The sequence below is a fragment of the Typopeltis vanoorti genome, chromosome 4 (genome assembly GCF_054136105.1).
Source record: "Typopeltis vanoorti isolate ZY-2024b chromosome 4, IOZ_Tvanoo_1.0, whole genome shotgun sequence".
NCBI classification, from domain to species: Eukaryota; Metazoa; Arthropoda; class Arachnida; order Uropygi; family Thelyphonidae; genus Typopeltis; species Typopeltis vanoorti.
This window is the reverse complement of record NC_143552.1, coordinates 65371563-65387001: the sequence shown is the minus strand read 5'-3', so window position 1 is coordinate 65387001 and position 15439 is coordinate 65371563. Positions and strand designations below refer to the sequence as shown.

Here is a 15439-nt window from a genome sequence, read left to right as displayed (position 1 = left end):
GAAGTCCATAGGATTCCCATACCTTACGTCAAAGGCATCTCCAAATGTCTTTCAAAAATTATGAAGAAATACAATTTTGCCACTACTTACAAACCTATCAACCAAATCTATAACTTGTTACCTTCTCCTAAGGACAAACTCTCACCTCTGATGTTACCTGGTGTTTATGAGATCCCATGCTCCTGCAAATTGTCTTACTTTGGTCAGACAGGTATGTCTGTTCAGAAATGCATCTCGTAACATCGAGACCACATTCGTCTTTTCAAACTGCAGAAATCTGGTCTCTCCCAACACAGAGTTGAAAATCCAAACCATAGGATCCATTGGGAGAAGTCGAAACTTTACACAGATCTTTATATAAATATGAACATTTATATAAAGAAAGTGCTGAACCCTACTACACAGACCAAATTTAAACCGAAACGATGTTCTTACTATTCCTAAAGTATGGGAAATTGTCATACAAAATTGTGTAAAATAATCTTTATATATATATATATTTTTTAATTTATTTATTATTTTTTTATTTATTATGTTTTTTCTTTTTCTTTTTTTTTTCAGTTATATTTAATTTATTTCTATAACACGTTACTGCACGCATATTGAGATTCCATTGTAACTTTATTTATATCATCCCATAATTGCCACAATCGCCCTAACTGTATGCCCTAACTAGTATTGTTTGAACTACTGTACTGATGATGTCCCAATATAACTTGGAATGAAATATTTACGAATTAAATAGTCATTACTGTGGTTATTATGTGTGTTTTTTAGTAGTGAAATGATGTTGGTATGAAAAAGGTAACTAAAGACCTGTGAGTAGTGTTGTATGGCAATACGATTATTAGAGGTATAGTAAACAAGATGCAAGGATGGTTTTCTGGGAGGTAAAAATGAATATAGAATGATTATGGTGTTGGATATGAGGAGTAAGCAAGCAAAGGAATTGGTAGTGGTAGTTGGAACAAATTACTTGGCTGAGGACAAGGATAATGTAAATTTGGATATTTGGCTGGTGAGAAGGATAAAAGATAATAGTGTAACAGGAAAGGTAGTTCAATGCATTGCCTAGGTATGACAGTGATGAGATGAGACAGAGAGCAAGAACTATGAACAATATGTTAGTGGAAATGTGTAAAGAGAGTTTGTTTGTTAATGTGTGTAATGAGTTTGAAGGAAGAATTGAACTGTATAAGAGTGATCGACTGCATTTGAATGGCTTTGGTGAGTCATTTGAAGAGACTTCTGCTGGAAGGTAAAGTAATGAGTGCATAGAATGAGGGTAAAGAAGAGAAGGGAGAGTAAGGAAGGAGAGATTGGTGTAGTACTTATGAATGAAGAATTCTCTGCACAGAATGAGACAACAAGTTTTCAAGAAAAATAGCAAAACAGGAAGACTCAGGGTGGACAGGGTAACAAAGCATGGGAAAGGTTTTTGCTACAAGAGGATTTGAATACATGTGTAGACAAAAAGGAAAGGGGATGACCTGGGATGTATGGAAAACAGTTGGATTTGAACAAGATTCTGGGATGAGTAGGAAGAAAGAGAAATGTCTTGAGGAAAGTATAGAGAAGTCATATCTAACAAGTGGTATCAGTAAAAATCTCACCTGGTTAAAAATCCAGGAATGAGCTATTATTATTATTATTATTATGTGACACCTCCAGGGAGTCCAAGGACTCATCGAGAGAGAGTGTGCCAACAGCATTAAACGATTGATCCTGCCTTCCAACTACTAACCATGCTCAAACTTGCTTAACTTTTTGCGAGCCATTAGTAGCAGAGGCTCTATCAATCGACCAACCTTTGCTGGCTAAATTATGTTTGTATATGGATGCTAGAAGTATCATAAACAAAAAAAAAAAAAAAAAAAAAAAAAAAGATATGGTTGCATTGATTGAGTTCATTTACCCAAATATTGATGGAATAAGAATAAGTGAGACATTTGTGGATGTAGATAATAACCTGACAGAAATAGAGGTGGAAGGGTATGATATATTTCATAAAGATAGAAAGGGTAAAAAGTGAGGTGAAGTGCTATTGATGATAAAAAAAAAGAGTTATGTTCATACAACCTAAAAGATGTGACAATTTAATTCCATGAACGGCAGTGTAGTGTCGCCCATTTGGTGATTTGGTTGGAGTCACATGAGTAATAGTTTTTGTACATTTTTTTAACTAATGCATGCGTAGATCTCAAGTTGATAGAACCATTTGCTAATTGGCTATTGCAAAGAAAATTGAGATCTGCAAGTAAACATTAGCATAAAAATGTTTGATCAAAATTTGGAGCAGGGTGTTCACATAAAATTTTATGTGAAAATTGGCAAAACTGCCACTGAAACATTGGAGCTGTTGCAAGTGACATATGGTGTGGCTGCTATGAAAAAGTCGAGTGTCTCTGAGTGGCATAAGAGATTCAAAGGTGGGCGAGAAGATGTGAACGACGACCCCAGCAGTGTGCAGCCGAAAACAAACAATGACGGATGCAAATGTGAAGAGAGTGAGAGATTTGGTATGGTCTGACAGACAATTAAGTGTGCTATTAATGGCTGATGAATTGCAAATGAATCGAGAAACATTCAGGGTAATTTCAGGGTATGCAAAAGATTTCTGTGAAGTTTGTGCCTCGGATCTTCATGAACAAACAGAAGCAGCGGCAGCCTCAAGTTGCGGCTGATCTTTCTGCAAATAAGCACATGTTACTGAGAGTAATTATGGGTGACAAAACTTGATGCATCCAGTACAACCCTGAAACAAAATGCCAGAGCATACATTAGAAAACCACCAAGTTTGCTATGTCTAAAAAAAAAGCATGCATGTCACGATCGCAGTTAAAGACCATGCTGGTGTGTTTCTTTGATCACAAGGGGATAGTCTACTATGAATAATAGGGACAAACAGTCAACCAACAATGCTATTTAGAGGTGCTGAAAAGATTATGTGATTCTGTTAGGAGAAAAAGACCTGAATTGTGGCCTGACAAGTGGATCATCCATTGTGACAATGCACCAGCGTGAGAGTTTCTGGCCAAAAAATCAATTACGAAATTAGGCCAGATAGCAAAAACATTGCTATCTGGCCCCATTAGATATGGTGACATTGTTTTCATTATCAGGCCCCATGGCTGCCAGACACTAGACACTTTCCTCAGCCACCTAAACAAACAACACATACATACAATTCAGAATCAAGATTGAAAAGTAGAACACACTTCCGTTTCTAGATACACTTGTCACATCTTCCTTCTGGCAGTCATTCCTTCACTGTTTACCAGAAATAGACACATACTGGCCAATATATACACAAAAACTCCTACCACCACCCCCAACACAAAAAACTAGGGGTCATTAGTCGATAGGGCGCTAGTGTCCTTGGTAAATGTGGCGGTCGAGTTTAGCTAGTCTAGAAAATGTGTTTTTAAAGTTAAATATAGTGTGGCTTTTTGTCACAAATTGTGCTGCAATTGTGTATCGGTTAGAAACAAGTGTCCTTCAGTGGTATTATTATTTAGAACTGTGTTGTATATATTGTGTTTTCACTGCCGTTTGTTTCACTATATCAACGTGTAAAGATGGCGTCCAACAAGAAACGTACGTCAGCGGCGCGCAGGACTTCTACTACTACAAGAAAGGCCGGCTCAGCGTTGGATTTTTCGCAATGGATGCGTTGCGGAAACTGCTATATGTATGCACCGAAAAATGTGAAGGATCTGTGGTCGGTCTGGCAAAATGAGAAGAACGAAAATGTCGACGTATGTGAGAAGTGTCGGGATAGGCTGGAGCGTTTAGGAATGGAAGCTGACATCGGGACCGTAGCGGAAGAACTTCGGCGGGAGTTTATGAAAATGAAAAATGACCTTCGTCTTCTTCATGAGGAAGTGGAAGTGATCGGTAAGGAGATACTGGAAGTTAAAGCGGAGTTTAATGTGTTAAACAGAGAAATTAGGACTATAGAGATTACTTTAGCTGAAGTAACTAGAACAGGATTACATATGGGTGAGTCTTTGGTGAATGATTCAGTAATAAATAGTATGGGAGTGATTGGGAGTCAATATAATAAAACCACAAGTGGCCTAGAAGAAATGAGATGTAGTGAGAGTGGGGGCGTAAGTAATAGAGAGTTGAGTAATGAAGCTGGGAGAGTCATGCTGAATAGTGTAGAGAATGAGTCCATGAGTGTGGACTTGAATGATGTTAAGAGTAGTAAAATATATGGTGATTCTATGATTAAGGGTATGGAGAGTGGTATGCATGAGGAGTGCTTGGCTGATGGGACAATAGAAAGAGTGGCTTTAGCAATAAAGAGAGGGCATGAAGCAGACAAGATGATAGTTATGGTGGGTACGAATGACCTGAGAGGTAGTATAAATCGGGTAGGAAAAGATTTAAGAACATTATTAGATATTGTGAAGAGGAAAAGTGTCAATGGGAGAATAGTGTGTGTGCTGCCTCGTTTTGACAATTACGAGTTAAGTAGATGAGCAATGATATACCAATTTTTGTATACCAATGCTAGAAGCATTCGAAATAAGAGAGAAGAATTTTTGGCATTAGTCAGTGAAATCTCACCAAAAGTTGTAGGCATTAGTGAAACTTGGCTGTCAGCAGAAGATGTGGTCACTGGAATTGAATGTGATGGGTACACTATTTTCAGGGAGGATAGAGAAGATAGAACAGGGGGAGGAGTACTGTTGATGATAGCTGATGTGTTGCAGCCAAAGAAAGTAGTATATTGTGCTCAGATTTGGTCACCTAGGTTTCTTCTTGATGGGGAGGAGGTGGAGAGGATCCAGAGGCGAGTGACCAAGATGATAGCAGGTCTGTGGAATGAACCGTATGAGAACAGGTTGAGGATTTGTGGGTTGCAAAAATTGGTTGATAGGCGGAGGAGGGGAGATATGATTGAGACATTCAAATTACTGAAGGGTTTCTATAAAATTAATTCAGAAGATATTTTTGAGAACAGGGCTGGTTGTGGGAGGACTAGGGGACATCCATGGAAACTGGGCAAAAGTGTGGTTAGTAAAGGTGTTAGAGCTGGGTTCTTTACTTTTAGAGTAGTGAATGAGTAGAATGCGCTCCCTGAGTCTGTGGTGGATGCTGTGACAGTGAATGAGTTTAAGGCGAGGTATGATAGATACTGTATGAATGTCGAATAGTTGTGATGAATATGATTTGGGGCCTCCCTCGATGAGTCTAATGACTCCCTGGAGTTGCCCGTAATAATAATAATAATAATAATATCATGATGATAGACATGTGAATAAGAGTTCATTTGAGGCAGTCTGGTGCGAAATAGCGACCAATGCAACCAAATATACAGTTAGATGCTGCTATAGGCCAGGGAGTATGGGGGGAGATATTGAATTCATGCATCAGCAATTTAGTGCAATGAGTGAAGGCTTGGTGATTATTATGGGGGATTTTAATTATGGTGATATCAATTGGAAGGAGGAAATATCACGTAGCAAAAAGGAAATGGAATTCATACATCTTCTACGAGATAATTACTTGAAACAGCACGTAACTGAAGGGACACGTGGTGTGAGAGTGTTGGACCTGGTTATTGGTTCAGAGGTTATATGCATAAGTAAGGTGTCCTCGTTACCTCCAGTTGGTGAAAGCGATCATGTGGTATTGACTTGGGAGGTTGCAAAATCTGTGGATTTTTCTATTAAGAAGGGGTATGTACGGAACTACAGGTTAGGCAATTATAACAAGCTTCGGAGTGAGCTTGCAGCCATCCCATGGCAGAACATATTGCAAGGGAAAGATGTTAGCAGTGCTTGGGATAAAATCAGCGGGTATCTGAGGAAAGCAATATCAGATTGTGTCCACATGGTTAGGAGGTCAAACAAGGCAGGCATTAGATGGATGAGCAGTAGTATCAAGCTTGAACTGCAAAAAAAGAAAATGTTATGGAGAATTTACAAGGAGAAGGGCGATCAGGACACCCATGAGCAGTACAAGGCTCAAGCTAGGAAAGTTACCAGCATAGTAAGAAAAGCTAAATCAGATTATGAGAAGACCTTAGCCAAAGAGATCAAGGGTAATCCCAAAGAGTTCTTCCGCTATGTGGCAAGTAAGAGGAAGAATGACTTCGGAAGGATAACCTTAGTGGGTGCTGATGGTATTGAGGTGACAAAATCAGATGTAATAGTCGAGTTACTGAGTGATCACTTCTCAAAAGTCTGTCACCCAAGTGAGGATATCTCTATACCTACAGCAATACCTAATGTGAGAATTGAAGCTAAAGAATCAGAGGTATTAAATATATTGCAAAACTTAAATGCAAACACTGCGGTAGGCTTAGCTGGAATATCAGCTCGGGTGTTGCGTGAATGTGCAAATGAATTGTCAACCCCTCTCACCTGGATATTTAACTTAAGTTTGAACTCTGGTATGGTCCCTAGGGAGTGGAAGTTAGGCAAAGTGGTTCCTTTGCATAAGGTGGCTCTAAAACTGCGGTATTGAATTACAGACCAATCACCATCTCAGGAGTAGTGGTAAAAGTATTGGAAAAGTTGGTTAAAGACAAAATTCAAGAATGGGTGGATCAGGATATGATACTCTATAGAGGCCAACATGGTTTTGTTAAAGGTAGATCCTGCCTTAGCAATCTATTAACTATTCATAATAGAATAACATCTGAGTTGGACAAAGGAACTGGCTACACAGTGGTACTTCTGGATTTTGCTAAGGCTTTTGACAGGATACCCCATAGAACACTGTTACGCAAATTGGAGCAGATGGGAATGGATATTAAATTGGTGATATGGATAGGAGAATGGCTCAGGGAGAGATACCATAAGGTGGTGTATGGAGGAGCCGAGTCCAGAATGAGGCAGGTGACCAGTGGTGTGCCTCAGGGCTCTGTGCTTGGGCCAATGTTGTTTAATTTGTATATAAATGATATAGGAAACGGCTTAAAGGGAGATATTCAGTTGTTTGCTGATGATGCAAAGTTGTGTAGTGCAATAAAAAATCAAGCTGATGTTGAAAGTTTGCAGGAGGATTTAAATAAGCTGGTAAAATGGGCAAAAGAAAATGGATGTCAGTTCAATGTGGAAAAGTGTAAAGTCATGCATTTTGGGATTAAAAGATTACCAGCTGTGTACTACATCGATGGAAAGGTACTCCAAGAGATTGATGAGGCTAGGGACTTAGGGGTATTGGTAGATAGGGAGATGAAGTTCAGAGGACACATTGCTAAGGTGTCCAAGATTGCACATAGGATTACTTGGTTGTTGAGGAACACACTGACATCCAGAGATAAAGAGGTTATTATTCCCCTTTATAAAGCATTGATACTTCCACATTTGGATTACTGTGCTCAGGTCTGGTCACCTGGATTCCTTGGGGATGAGGAGGCTGTGGAGAGGGTTCAGAGAAGAGTGACCAAGTTGGTGAGTGATATAAAAAATGCTCCCTACATTGATAGATTGAGAGCTTGTGGATTGCAGAGATTGGTTGATAGGCGAAGAAGAGGGGATATGATAGAAACATTCAAATTACTAAAAGGTTTTTATAGGATTGATGCAGGGGAAATGTTTCAGCTGTGTGAAAGTGATGGAAGAACAAGAGGTCATCTCTGGAAATTAAAGAAGAGTGTGGTTAACAAAGGTGTCAGAACAAGGTTTTTTGCCTGGAGGGTGGTGAATGAGTGGAATTCATTGCCTGACTTAGTTGTGAGCTCTTCGTCTGTAAATGAATTCAAGAAGAGATATGACAGATATTGTTTTGCTAGTTTGGGTCTCCCGCGATGAGTCTACTGACTCCATGGAGATACCCGTAATAATAATAATAATAATAATTAACACGTTCGCTGACATGCTCCTTGGGCATAGTTTGTTTTTGCACACCAAGCGCTTTCGCATCTTCAAGGTCACTACGAGTAATCTCGTAGTGACCTTGAAGTGGGCTTATCAGACAGAATTTTGTTTCATACGTCAATTACGAGTAATCTTGTATCACCCACATCTTCAAGGTCACTATGAGTAATCTCGTAGCCAGCTTATCAGACAGAATTTTGTTTCATACACCAACCACAAGTAATCTCGTATCACCCCCACCTATATATTGCATGCGCTGACAACTGTGTTTATTGCGTCTAGTCTCTAAAAACCTTCAGTTTCACCATGACCAGTAAAAGAAAACTTACTGATAAAGAATTAGAAGCTTACGCTAATATGAGCGATGATGAATTTAATTAATTCATCATCGCAAATGGAAGGATAAGAGGGAAGTTCTTTCCATTTCAAATATGCACATATTTGAAATGGTTGAAGCGAAAAATTGGAATGGTAAAATTCAATTAAAATCAAATATCGTTAGGGACTATAATTTGGGTATGTCAGGCATCGATCTTCCTGATCAAATGCTTTCTTACTATTCCGCCTTATGAAAGACAATTAGATGCCCAAAGAAGCTGGCAATACGCATTTTTGATATATACATTCAAAATGCGCATAAATTTTATAATATAATTACTGGAAACGCAATGACTGCATTAAAATTTAGAGATCAATTTATCTCAGTTTTTGTTGGAATGGATGAGCTTACAGGATCACAGAATATCAGCAGGATTCAGGATCTTCATTATTTGAAAATTTTACCACCTACAGAAAAAACGAATCGCCTGACAAAGCCATGCCGATTATGTACACCAAACAACAACGCAAAACACATTATTAAACACATGTCCTGTTTGCCAGGAAAAACCACATTGTGCATGGAAAATTGTTTTAAAGTATATCATTCGTAATTTGAATAAATTGGTTTTTATTTTATTAATTTCATTTTATTATTTTTATTGATTTTATTAGTTTTAATTTGATTTACAAATTACTGGTTAACTCATGCTTGGCATAGGAGGTCGGTAATCGACATACGAGTATATTTGTAGTTGGCTTCTGAGGCACATATATAATATACTATATTTTAGCTGAAATTATTTCTATTCTACCAAGCCCCCAGATGTGCTCTCCGCTTTATTCACAAGCGAAGGGTCCAAATTAAGGTACTTATACTAAGGGTTAACTCGTGCTCAGTATAGGAGGTCGGTAATCGACATACAAGTATATTTGTAGTTGACTTGTGACACTCATATACCAACTACGAGTATACTCATAGTTAGCAACGAACGTGTTAATACACTTGTAAACAGGGCTTTGAAGATTCACTCCAATGAACAAGCACTTAAAGATGAATTAAAAGTCATCAGCAATACCTTCCTAAAAAATGGTTACAGCCAAAATAATATCAGCAAAATTCTGTACAAGATCTCACTTAAAAACAAAAATAAACAAGACTATAATAAAACTGTAACCGTTCCACACATTAAAGGGATATCAGACAAAATAAACAGAATACTACAAAAATACAACCTTAAAGCCACCTTTAAACCTCCTGCAAAATTAAAGAACTTACTCAACACATCCAAGGATACACTCCCTCCACTGGCACACTCTGGGGTATACCGTATTCATTGTACCTGTAATTTGCCCTATATAGGGGAAACAGGATGCACAATTACTATCAGGAAAAAAAGGAACATAAACATCACATTAAATATAATAACTATGGTAAAGCTGGACTTTCTGTTCATGCCCTGAACATTTTTCATAGAATTGACTGGGAAAGCACCTGTTGTTTACATCACACCAAAACATGGTAATAACATAAAATAAAATAAAATAAAATTTATTTTATTTTATTTCATATGGAAGTTACGAAAGAAAACTGTTTGCAAGAGGGTGAGGAGCGGGTTCTTTGCATGGAGGGTGGTTGAACCATGGAATGCATTGTCTGATTGAGTGGTGAGAGCGAGAACGGTCAATGAGTTTAAGGAGTGGTATGATAGACTTTGTGTTTCTCAGGGGGGATCTCCCCTCGATGAGTCTTGATAGACTTTGTGTTTCTTAGGAAGGACCTCCCACAATGAGTCTTGACTCCATGGAGGCCTGAATAATAATAATAATAAAAAAAAACAATAATAATAATTTATTTATTGTAATTTTATTTTATTTTCACTAGAGGTCAAGCCAGTAGAATAACTGTTGATCTAATCATTGTCTCTTCAGAATATTATATGAAATGTAATTTAACTTGTCTCTGTATATATATGTGTGTGTGTGTGTGTGTGTGTGTGTGTGTGTGTGTGTGTGTGTGTGTGTGTGTGTGTGTACTTTAATATGAAGGTTGAAATGGCAGGAAATTAAAATAATTGTTTGTAAGACAGTTGTAGAGTCCATAATTTGTGTAAAATGAATAAATAAAACTGTATATATCTTAATTTCTTCTAATGATACTAACTAGCTATATTATAAATAAATAATAATATTTCTTTAAAATATATTAAAATTATATTTTAAAGACATATAATTTTTTTAATCTTTAATATGTGCAAGTAATTCAGTCAAAGCTGGATAAAAATTAAAAGAATGAATAATGGATTAATGGAATATCAATGAATTAATGCTTTAATTCTTTATATTCTTATATTTTATATTATTATTATATTTTATTATATATTCTTATATTATATTTATATTCATATATTCTTATTCCTTACATTTATTATTTATATTTTAATTCTATATATATATATTTAATGTTTAAGGAGTATACCTCTATCTACGTAATCAAGCAAATGTTTGGCTTCTTCAAATAATTCATCACTACGATTTTTTGATATATCAGCTCTGTCTGCAACACCATCAGACTAGATAATAGACAAAATTAAAACATTCTTTAATATAAAGTGCAAGCAAAATAGCATGCAACTTTGTTGTATAATTACTGCAATCAAGTTTTTTTTTTTAATCAACTTATAGTACTTTAGTATCATATATGGGTAGTGGGTTGGAAAAAGGCGAGACTTGTTTACATTTGATTTAAAAGTCTGTACATTGTATTCCTAGGGAAACACATAAGAGAGAGAGAGGACTGTTCCAAAATATAGCAGTAGCAGAGATGAAGGAGGAGGAGGAGGAGGAGAAGAAACTTGTACTGTGGATTTTGAGTTATACTGAAGCGATGTTGGATGGCAGTTGCATGTGTTCGAATAGATTTAGTACAGAATGGGGGAATTATCGATTCAATTTCATATGAACATTTGGCATGGAAATATTTATAGATGTTGCAGAAACAAATGCCTGTGTGAAATTGGTTGGAGTGAGTCAAGTATTTTTAAGGAGTGCCTAGGGCCCAACCTAAATGTGGGAGCAGTATTCAATAGCTGGGTGGATATGTGATTTGTATAAGGTTAACAGCTGCTCAGAGGTAAAGTAACATGTTGAGTGAAAGAGAAATCCTACTTTCTTTGGAAGCTGAAGTTATGTGGCAATGGTTATGCCAGGAAAGACTTGGTGTCAGAGTAATTCCAAGAAGTGAAATCTCATCTTGTCTAGGGATTTGAATGTTGTCAAAGACAACACTGGAAGAAAATGGTTATTTTTTGTGAAACGAGGCAGAACTGGGTTTTGCTAGCATTGAAACTGATGAGGTTATCTAAATACCTTTGGAGGATGGCTTGGAGATCAGAATTGACTGCAGTGGTGGTTGATGTTCTGTAAGTGGAGGTGATTTGTGTACAGTAAGGTTTGTAATGAAAGGCAGAAATGCAATGTGCTGTCATCTTCAAAACTGTGTATTGGGTTGGAGATCAACTGAAATAGGTCGTTGATATATAGAAGGAAGAGAGTTGGCGAGAAAACAGAAACCTGTGGAACCCCAGTGTTAGTTGAATAGTAAGAGAATTAGGAACCATCAACCATCACACATAGCATGCATCCAGTCAGAAAGCCAGCAGTCTAATTCCAGAAGTGATGGGGCAGACCAAATGATGGGAGTTTCCTTAGTAGGCCTTTGTGCCAGACCCAGTCAAAAGCTTTGGAGATATCAAGTGCAACCACTTGAGATTCATCAAACTTCTCCATGGCATTTGCCCAGAGATAAGTGACATATGTGATGTAGGATATTTGCTATTTAGCAATATCAGATTTTACATTATTTGTTTTAGTGGCACCAATTTTGATAAATAAATAAATAAAAAGGGATAACTTTTAGTTTTATTATTTATCATGTATGTAAAGACTCCTTAAATATATAGCAAAAAAGCACGATTTCTTATATTAAAAATGTTTATATAAGAAATCTTTGTACAGTTACAGTCTGTTGCAAACTGTTTAATTCAGATATTTGTTGGTAAAAAGGACTCATCTGTAATTTAATTTTTGTATATTTCTGTAACGTAAACTTGAGAGAAGAAAATACTGAACTTTCCAATGATATTTTCCATCACTAAAGAACTGCAGTGTTGTTTACAGCAAGTAACTTACATCTCTCTCCACCATGTTGCTTACTATGTCAAGCAGTAATGTGCTTGCACGAAATTTGTACTTCCAAAGAGAAGTTGAATTAGAGAGAGAGAGAGTGAGTGAGAAAATAGAACAGCTGTTGCACTGATAAGAACAGAGATAATGTTCTGAAAAACTGGATGGTTAGATTAGAAATAAAGTTAAAGGAATTCTTATGCCAAAATGGTGGAAAAGGGTGTTATAAAGTTTCCTGCTTTTTGCTGTCTGAAACTTTAATTTGGAAGCATTAATAGGTTTCTTGAAACTATGTCAGATATGAGTATAAGCACTAAAGGCGGATGGAGTTCTTGATGTAAGCCAATTATGGTATGCTTGATTTTTTGTTTGTATAGCCTTGGCACATCTTTTGGAGACCAAGGCTTAGTTAGGAGATGGAGTGGTGTGGCGGAATGTATGTTTCCATGCCAGTAAGGATTACTTCCATGATACATTTGGTACATGTGTTTGGGTTGGAAGGCTGAAAACAATAGTCCAACCATAAGAATAAGGCAAAGAAGTCATAGATGCCATTCCACTTGACATTGTTAATAATGCCAACCTAATCTTCAATGGGAGCAGATGTGTGAGCATTGTTCTATGGGGAAGGAGAAAAACACTACATTGTGGTCTGAATTACCTAGGGGGGGCCCACTACATTTGCTATGTACTTGGAATGGTGACTGGTGAGGATGAGATGTAGGGTGTTTGGGGAGTGTTCAGGGTTAGTTTTCTGATATTTTGGTAAGCATGTGAACACTTTGTCTAAGGTTGTTAATGATGACAAATGTTTCAGCATCGCCACTTGCTTGGTCTGTACAAATGGAGAAGGGAAACCAGTTGGTGTTGTGGACATCAACATGTAGATGATTTTGCTGTTAGGGAAGCAGGACTGGAGAAAATCGATGTCTAAAAAGAAGACAATAAAGAGCTCAGAGTGGTTAGTCACATTAGAGGAACACGTGAAGACAGCAAATGAATTTGACTTGGAAAAGAGATTTTCAACTAAAGAAGGTCAAAGTCAGATGATATTAGGTTTAGTGCTCTCAGGCATGGTATGTCAGAGCAGATATATGCACAGATTCCACCCTAAGGTCAAAAAGCATCAACGATGTGTAGTTGGGAAAGCTGAGATGAATAGTACTGGGAAGGGATACAATTTTAGTTTCTGCCAGGAATAGTAGATGGAGTTTGATAGGCTGGAGATGGTAGTAGACACTATTCCCTATTAAGGTTGGAGTTGAGGACACGGATGTTAGTGAAGTGGATATGTAAGGCTCTGGGGTATATATTTGACAGCAAAGGTCATGCACATTTCCTATGCAGTGCATGTATATTGGTCTCCAAAGTGGATAATAAGTGTCTCTTGGTTTCCCTGTCAACCAACTGTCATCTCCATTTTGGCATTTTTCTTCAAGTAGTTTTCAAAGTTGATGTCCTTGCTCTCTGTATGAAAATTAGATCAGGCTAAGCACATATACATGACTGGGGCAAGGACCTTTGATCTTGTTAATTGCTGTTATTAGTCAGTGGGATCTGGCTGGAGATCTTCAATCATCAGTATAGATAGGCAAGAAATCAGAGCGAGCACTGATCTGGGTGCATTAAACAATTGCAGATAGACAGATGATGGAGCATGAAATTTCTGTAGTTGACAGTGTGAGAGAGGTTGCAGGAAGAAATGTAAACCTGCCATGGAGGAATGCTGTTAAGTTTGGTATAGATAATGTTGTCCACATTCATACCAGTAGCTTCCATAATCTCTGCAACATGCATATCAAAAGGACATGTGTGTGATATTGAGCCTCCCAACAAAGAGAAAAGAGACTAGTCCATGCAGAATGATCTGGATGTGAATTTATTTTTAGGGCATAGCTTCAAAAATGGTTCAATGTCATGAGTCAATAAATGGGTGTGTGGCAAAATGTGAAAGATGTATGTGGACAGAGTGAACAGTAGATGAGAGAAAGTATGCATTTGTAGAAAGTGCAATATTTTGTTAGACTATAAATTATTATTGAATGAGAAACAGACTGAAGAAATGAAAGTTAGATTAAATGAAACAACAGTAATGGAATGAAATCTAATGAGATGGAGGGAGCGAAAGAACACAAGAATGAAGAAATGAAAGTAAGTGATATGGAAGCAAAAGGAAGTAGAAATTAGGAAATGGAAGAAAGATGTGGCAGAACAAGAGACAGAGAGATTACGAGAGCAACAGAGAATGAAACTGCCAGAATGCAAGACTTGAAGAAAGAGTTATTCAAAAATATGCAGAATGATATTAGAAATTTTGTGGAAACAAGGAAAGAGTGCACAACAGTAGAATGAAAAAAGATGTGACCATTGCTAGATGGAAATGCAGTGTGTGATGCAAGCAAGAGATCAGAAGTAAGCAAGAGGTAAAGTGAAAGATCAGGAGAGTGGTACTGAAGAAACTGAAAGCAAGGCAATGGAAGCGGTAGTAGTAGTGTGAGAGATGAAGAGAGAACAGGAGGGTAAGAGAAATAGCGAAAGCTCAGGTGGAAATGGGAGACATGGCATGGGGGAGAGTGGATGTTGGAAATAGTAGTGAATGTATGTATTGGGATGATCAGCATAGAAATGGAAAGCAACAGGCCAGACTGTGAGTGGGGGTAGCTGAAACTTAGCAAATAATTGGGGTAAGCAGAGAAAAAAACGATTGGACAAGGTATTAGTGGGGAAATCACAACCACAAATAGCTTGGGTAGATTGGTTATAGAGCTAAAAGTGAACTGCTGTGTTTATTTATAAATGCTAGAAGTATCAGAAATAAGGGAGATAAAATTGTTTCACTGATGAAGTTTATTCACCCAAAAATTGTTGGAATAAGTAAAACATGGTGAAGCAAGATGATATCCTGACAAGAATAGAAACAGAAGGGTATGGTGTTCTTTGTGAAGATAGAAAGTTGTGCTGTTGATGACAACAGGAGAATTATTTCTGCACAAAGTGGAAATGTAAATAGTGGCAATGGCTCTGAGTCAGGATGGTGTGAAGAGATATTGGTTATATGCTACTGTAGGCCAGGGAATGTGGTGATTAAGAAATGTATA

General features: G+C 37.3%; 1 protein-coding gene across 1 annotated transcript in view; it reads right to left on the bottom strand.

The window, feature by feature from the left end:
- The window catches only part of LanA (laminin subunit alpha), a 1191635-nt gene that overhangs the window by 250411 nt on the left and 925785 nt on the right, over nucleotides 1–15439 (bottom strand). The window contains exon 45 of the mRNA XM_090391815.1: nucleotides 10636–10729. Coding sequence (XP_090247941.1) covers nucleotides 10636–10729 — 94 coding nt within the window. The remainder of the gene's footprint in view (nucleotides 1–10635; nucleotides 10730–15439) is intronic.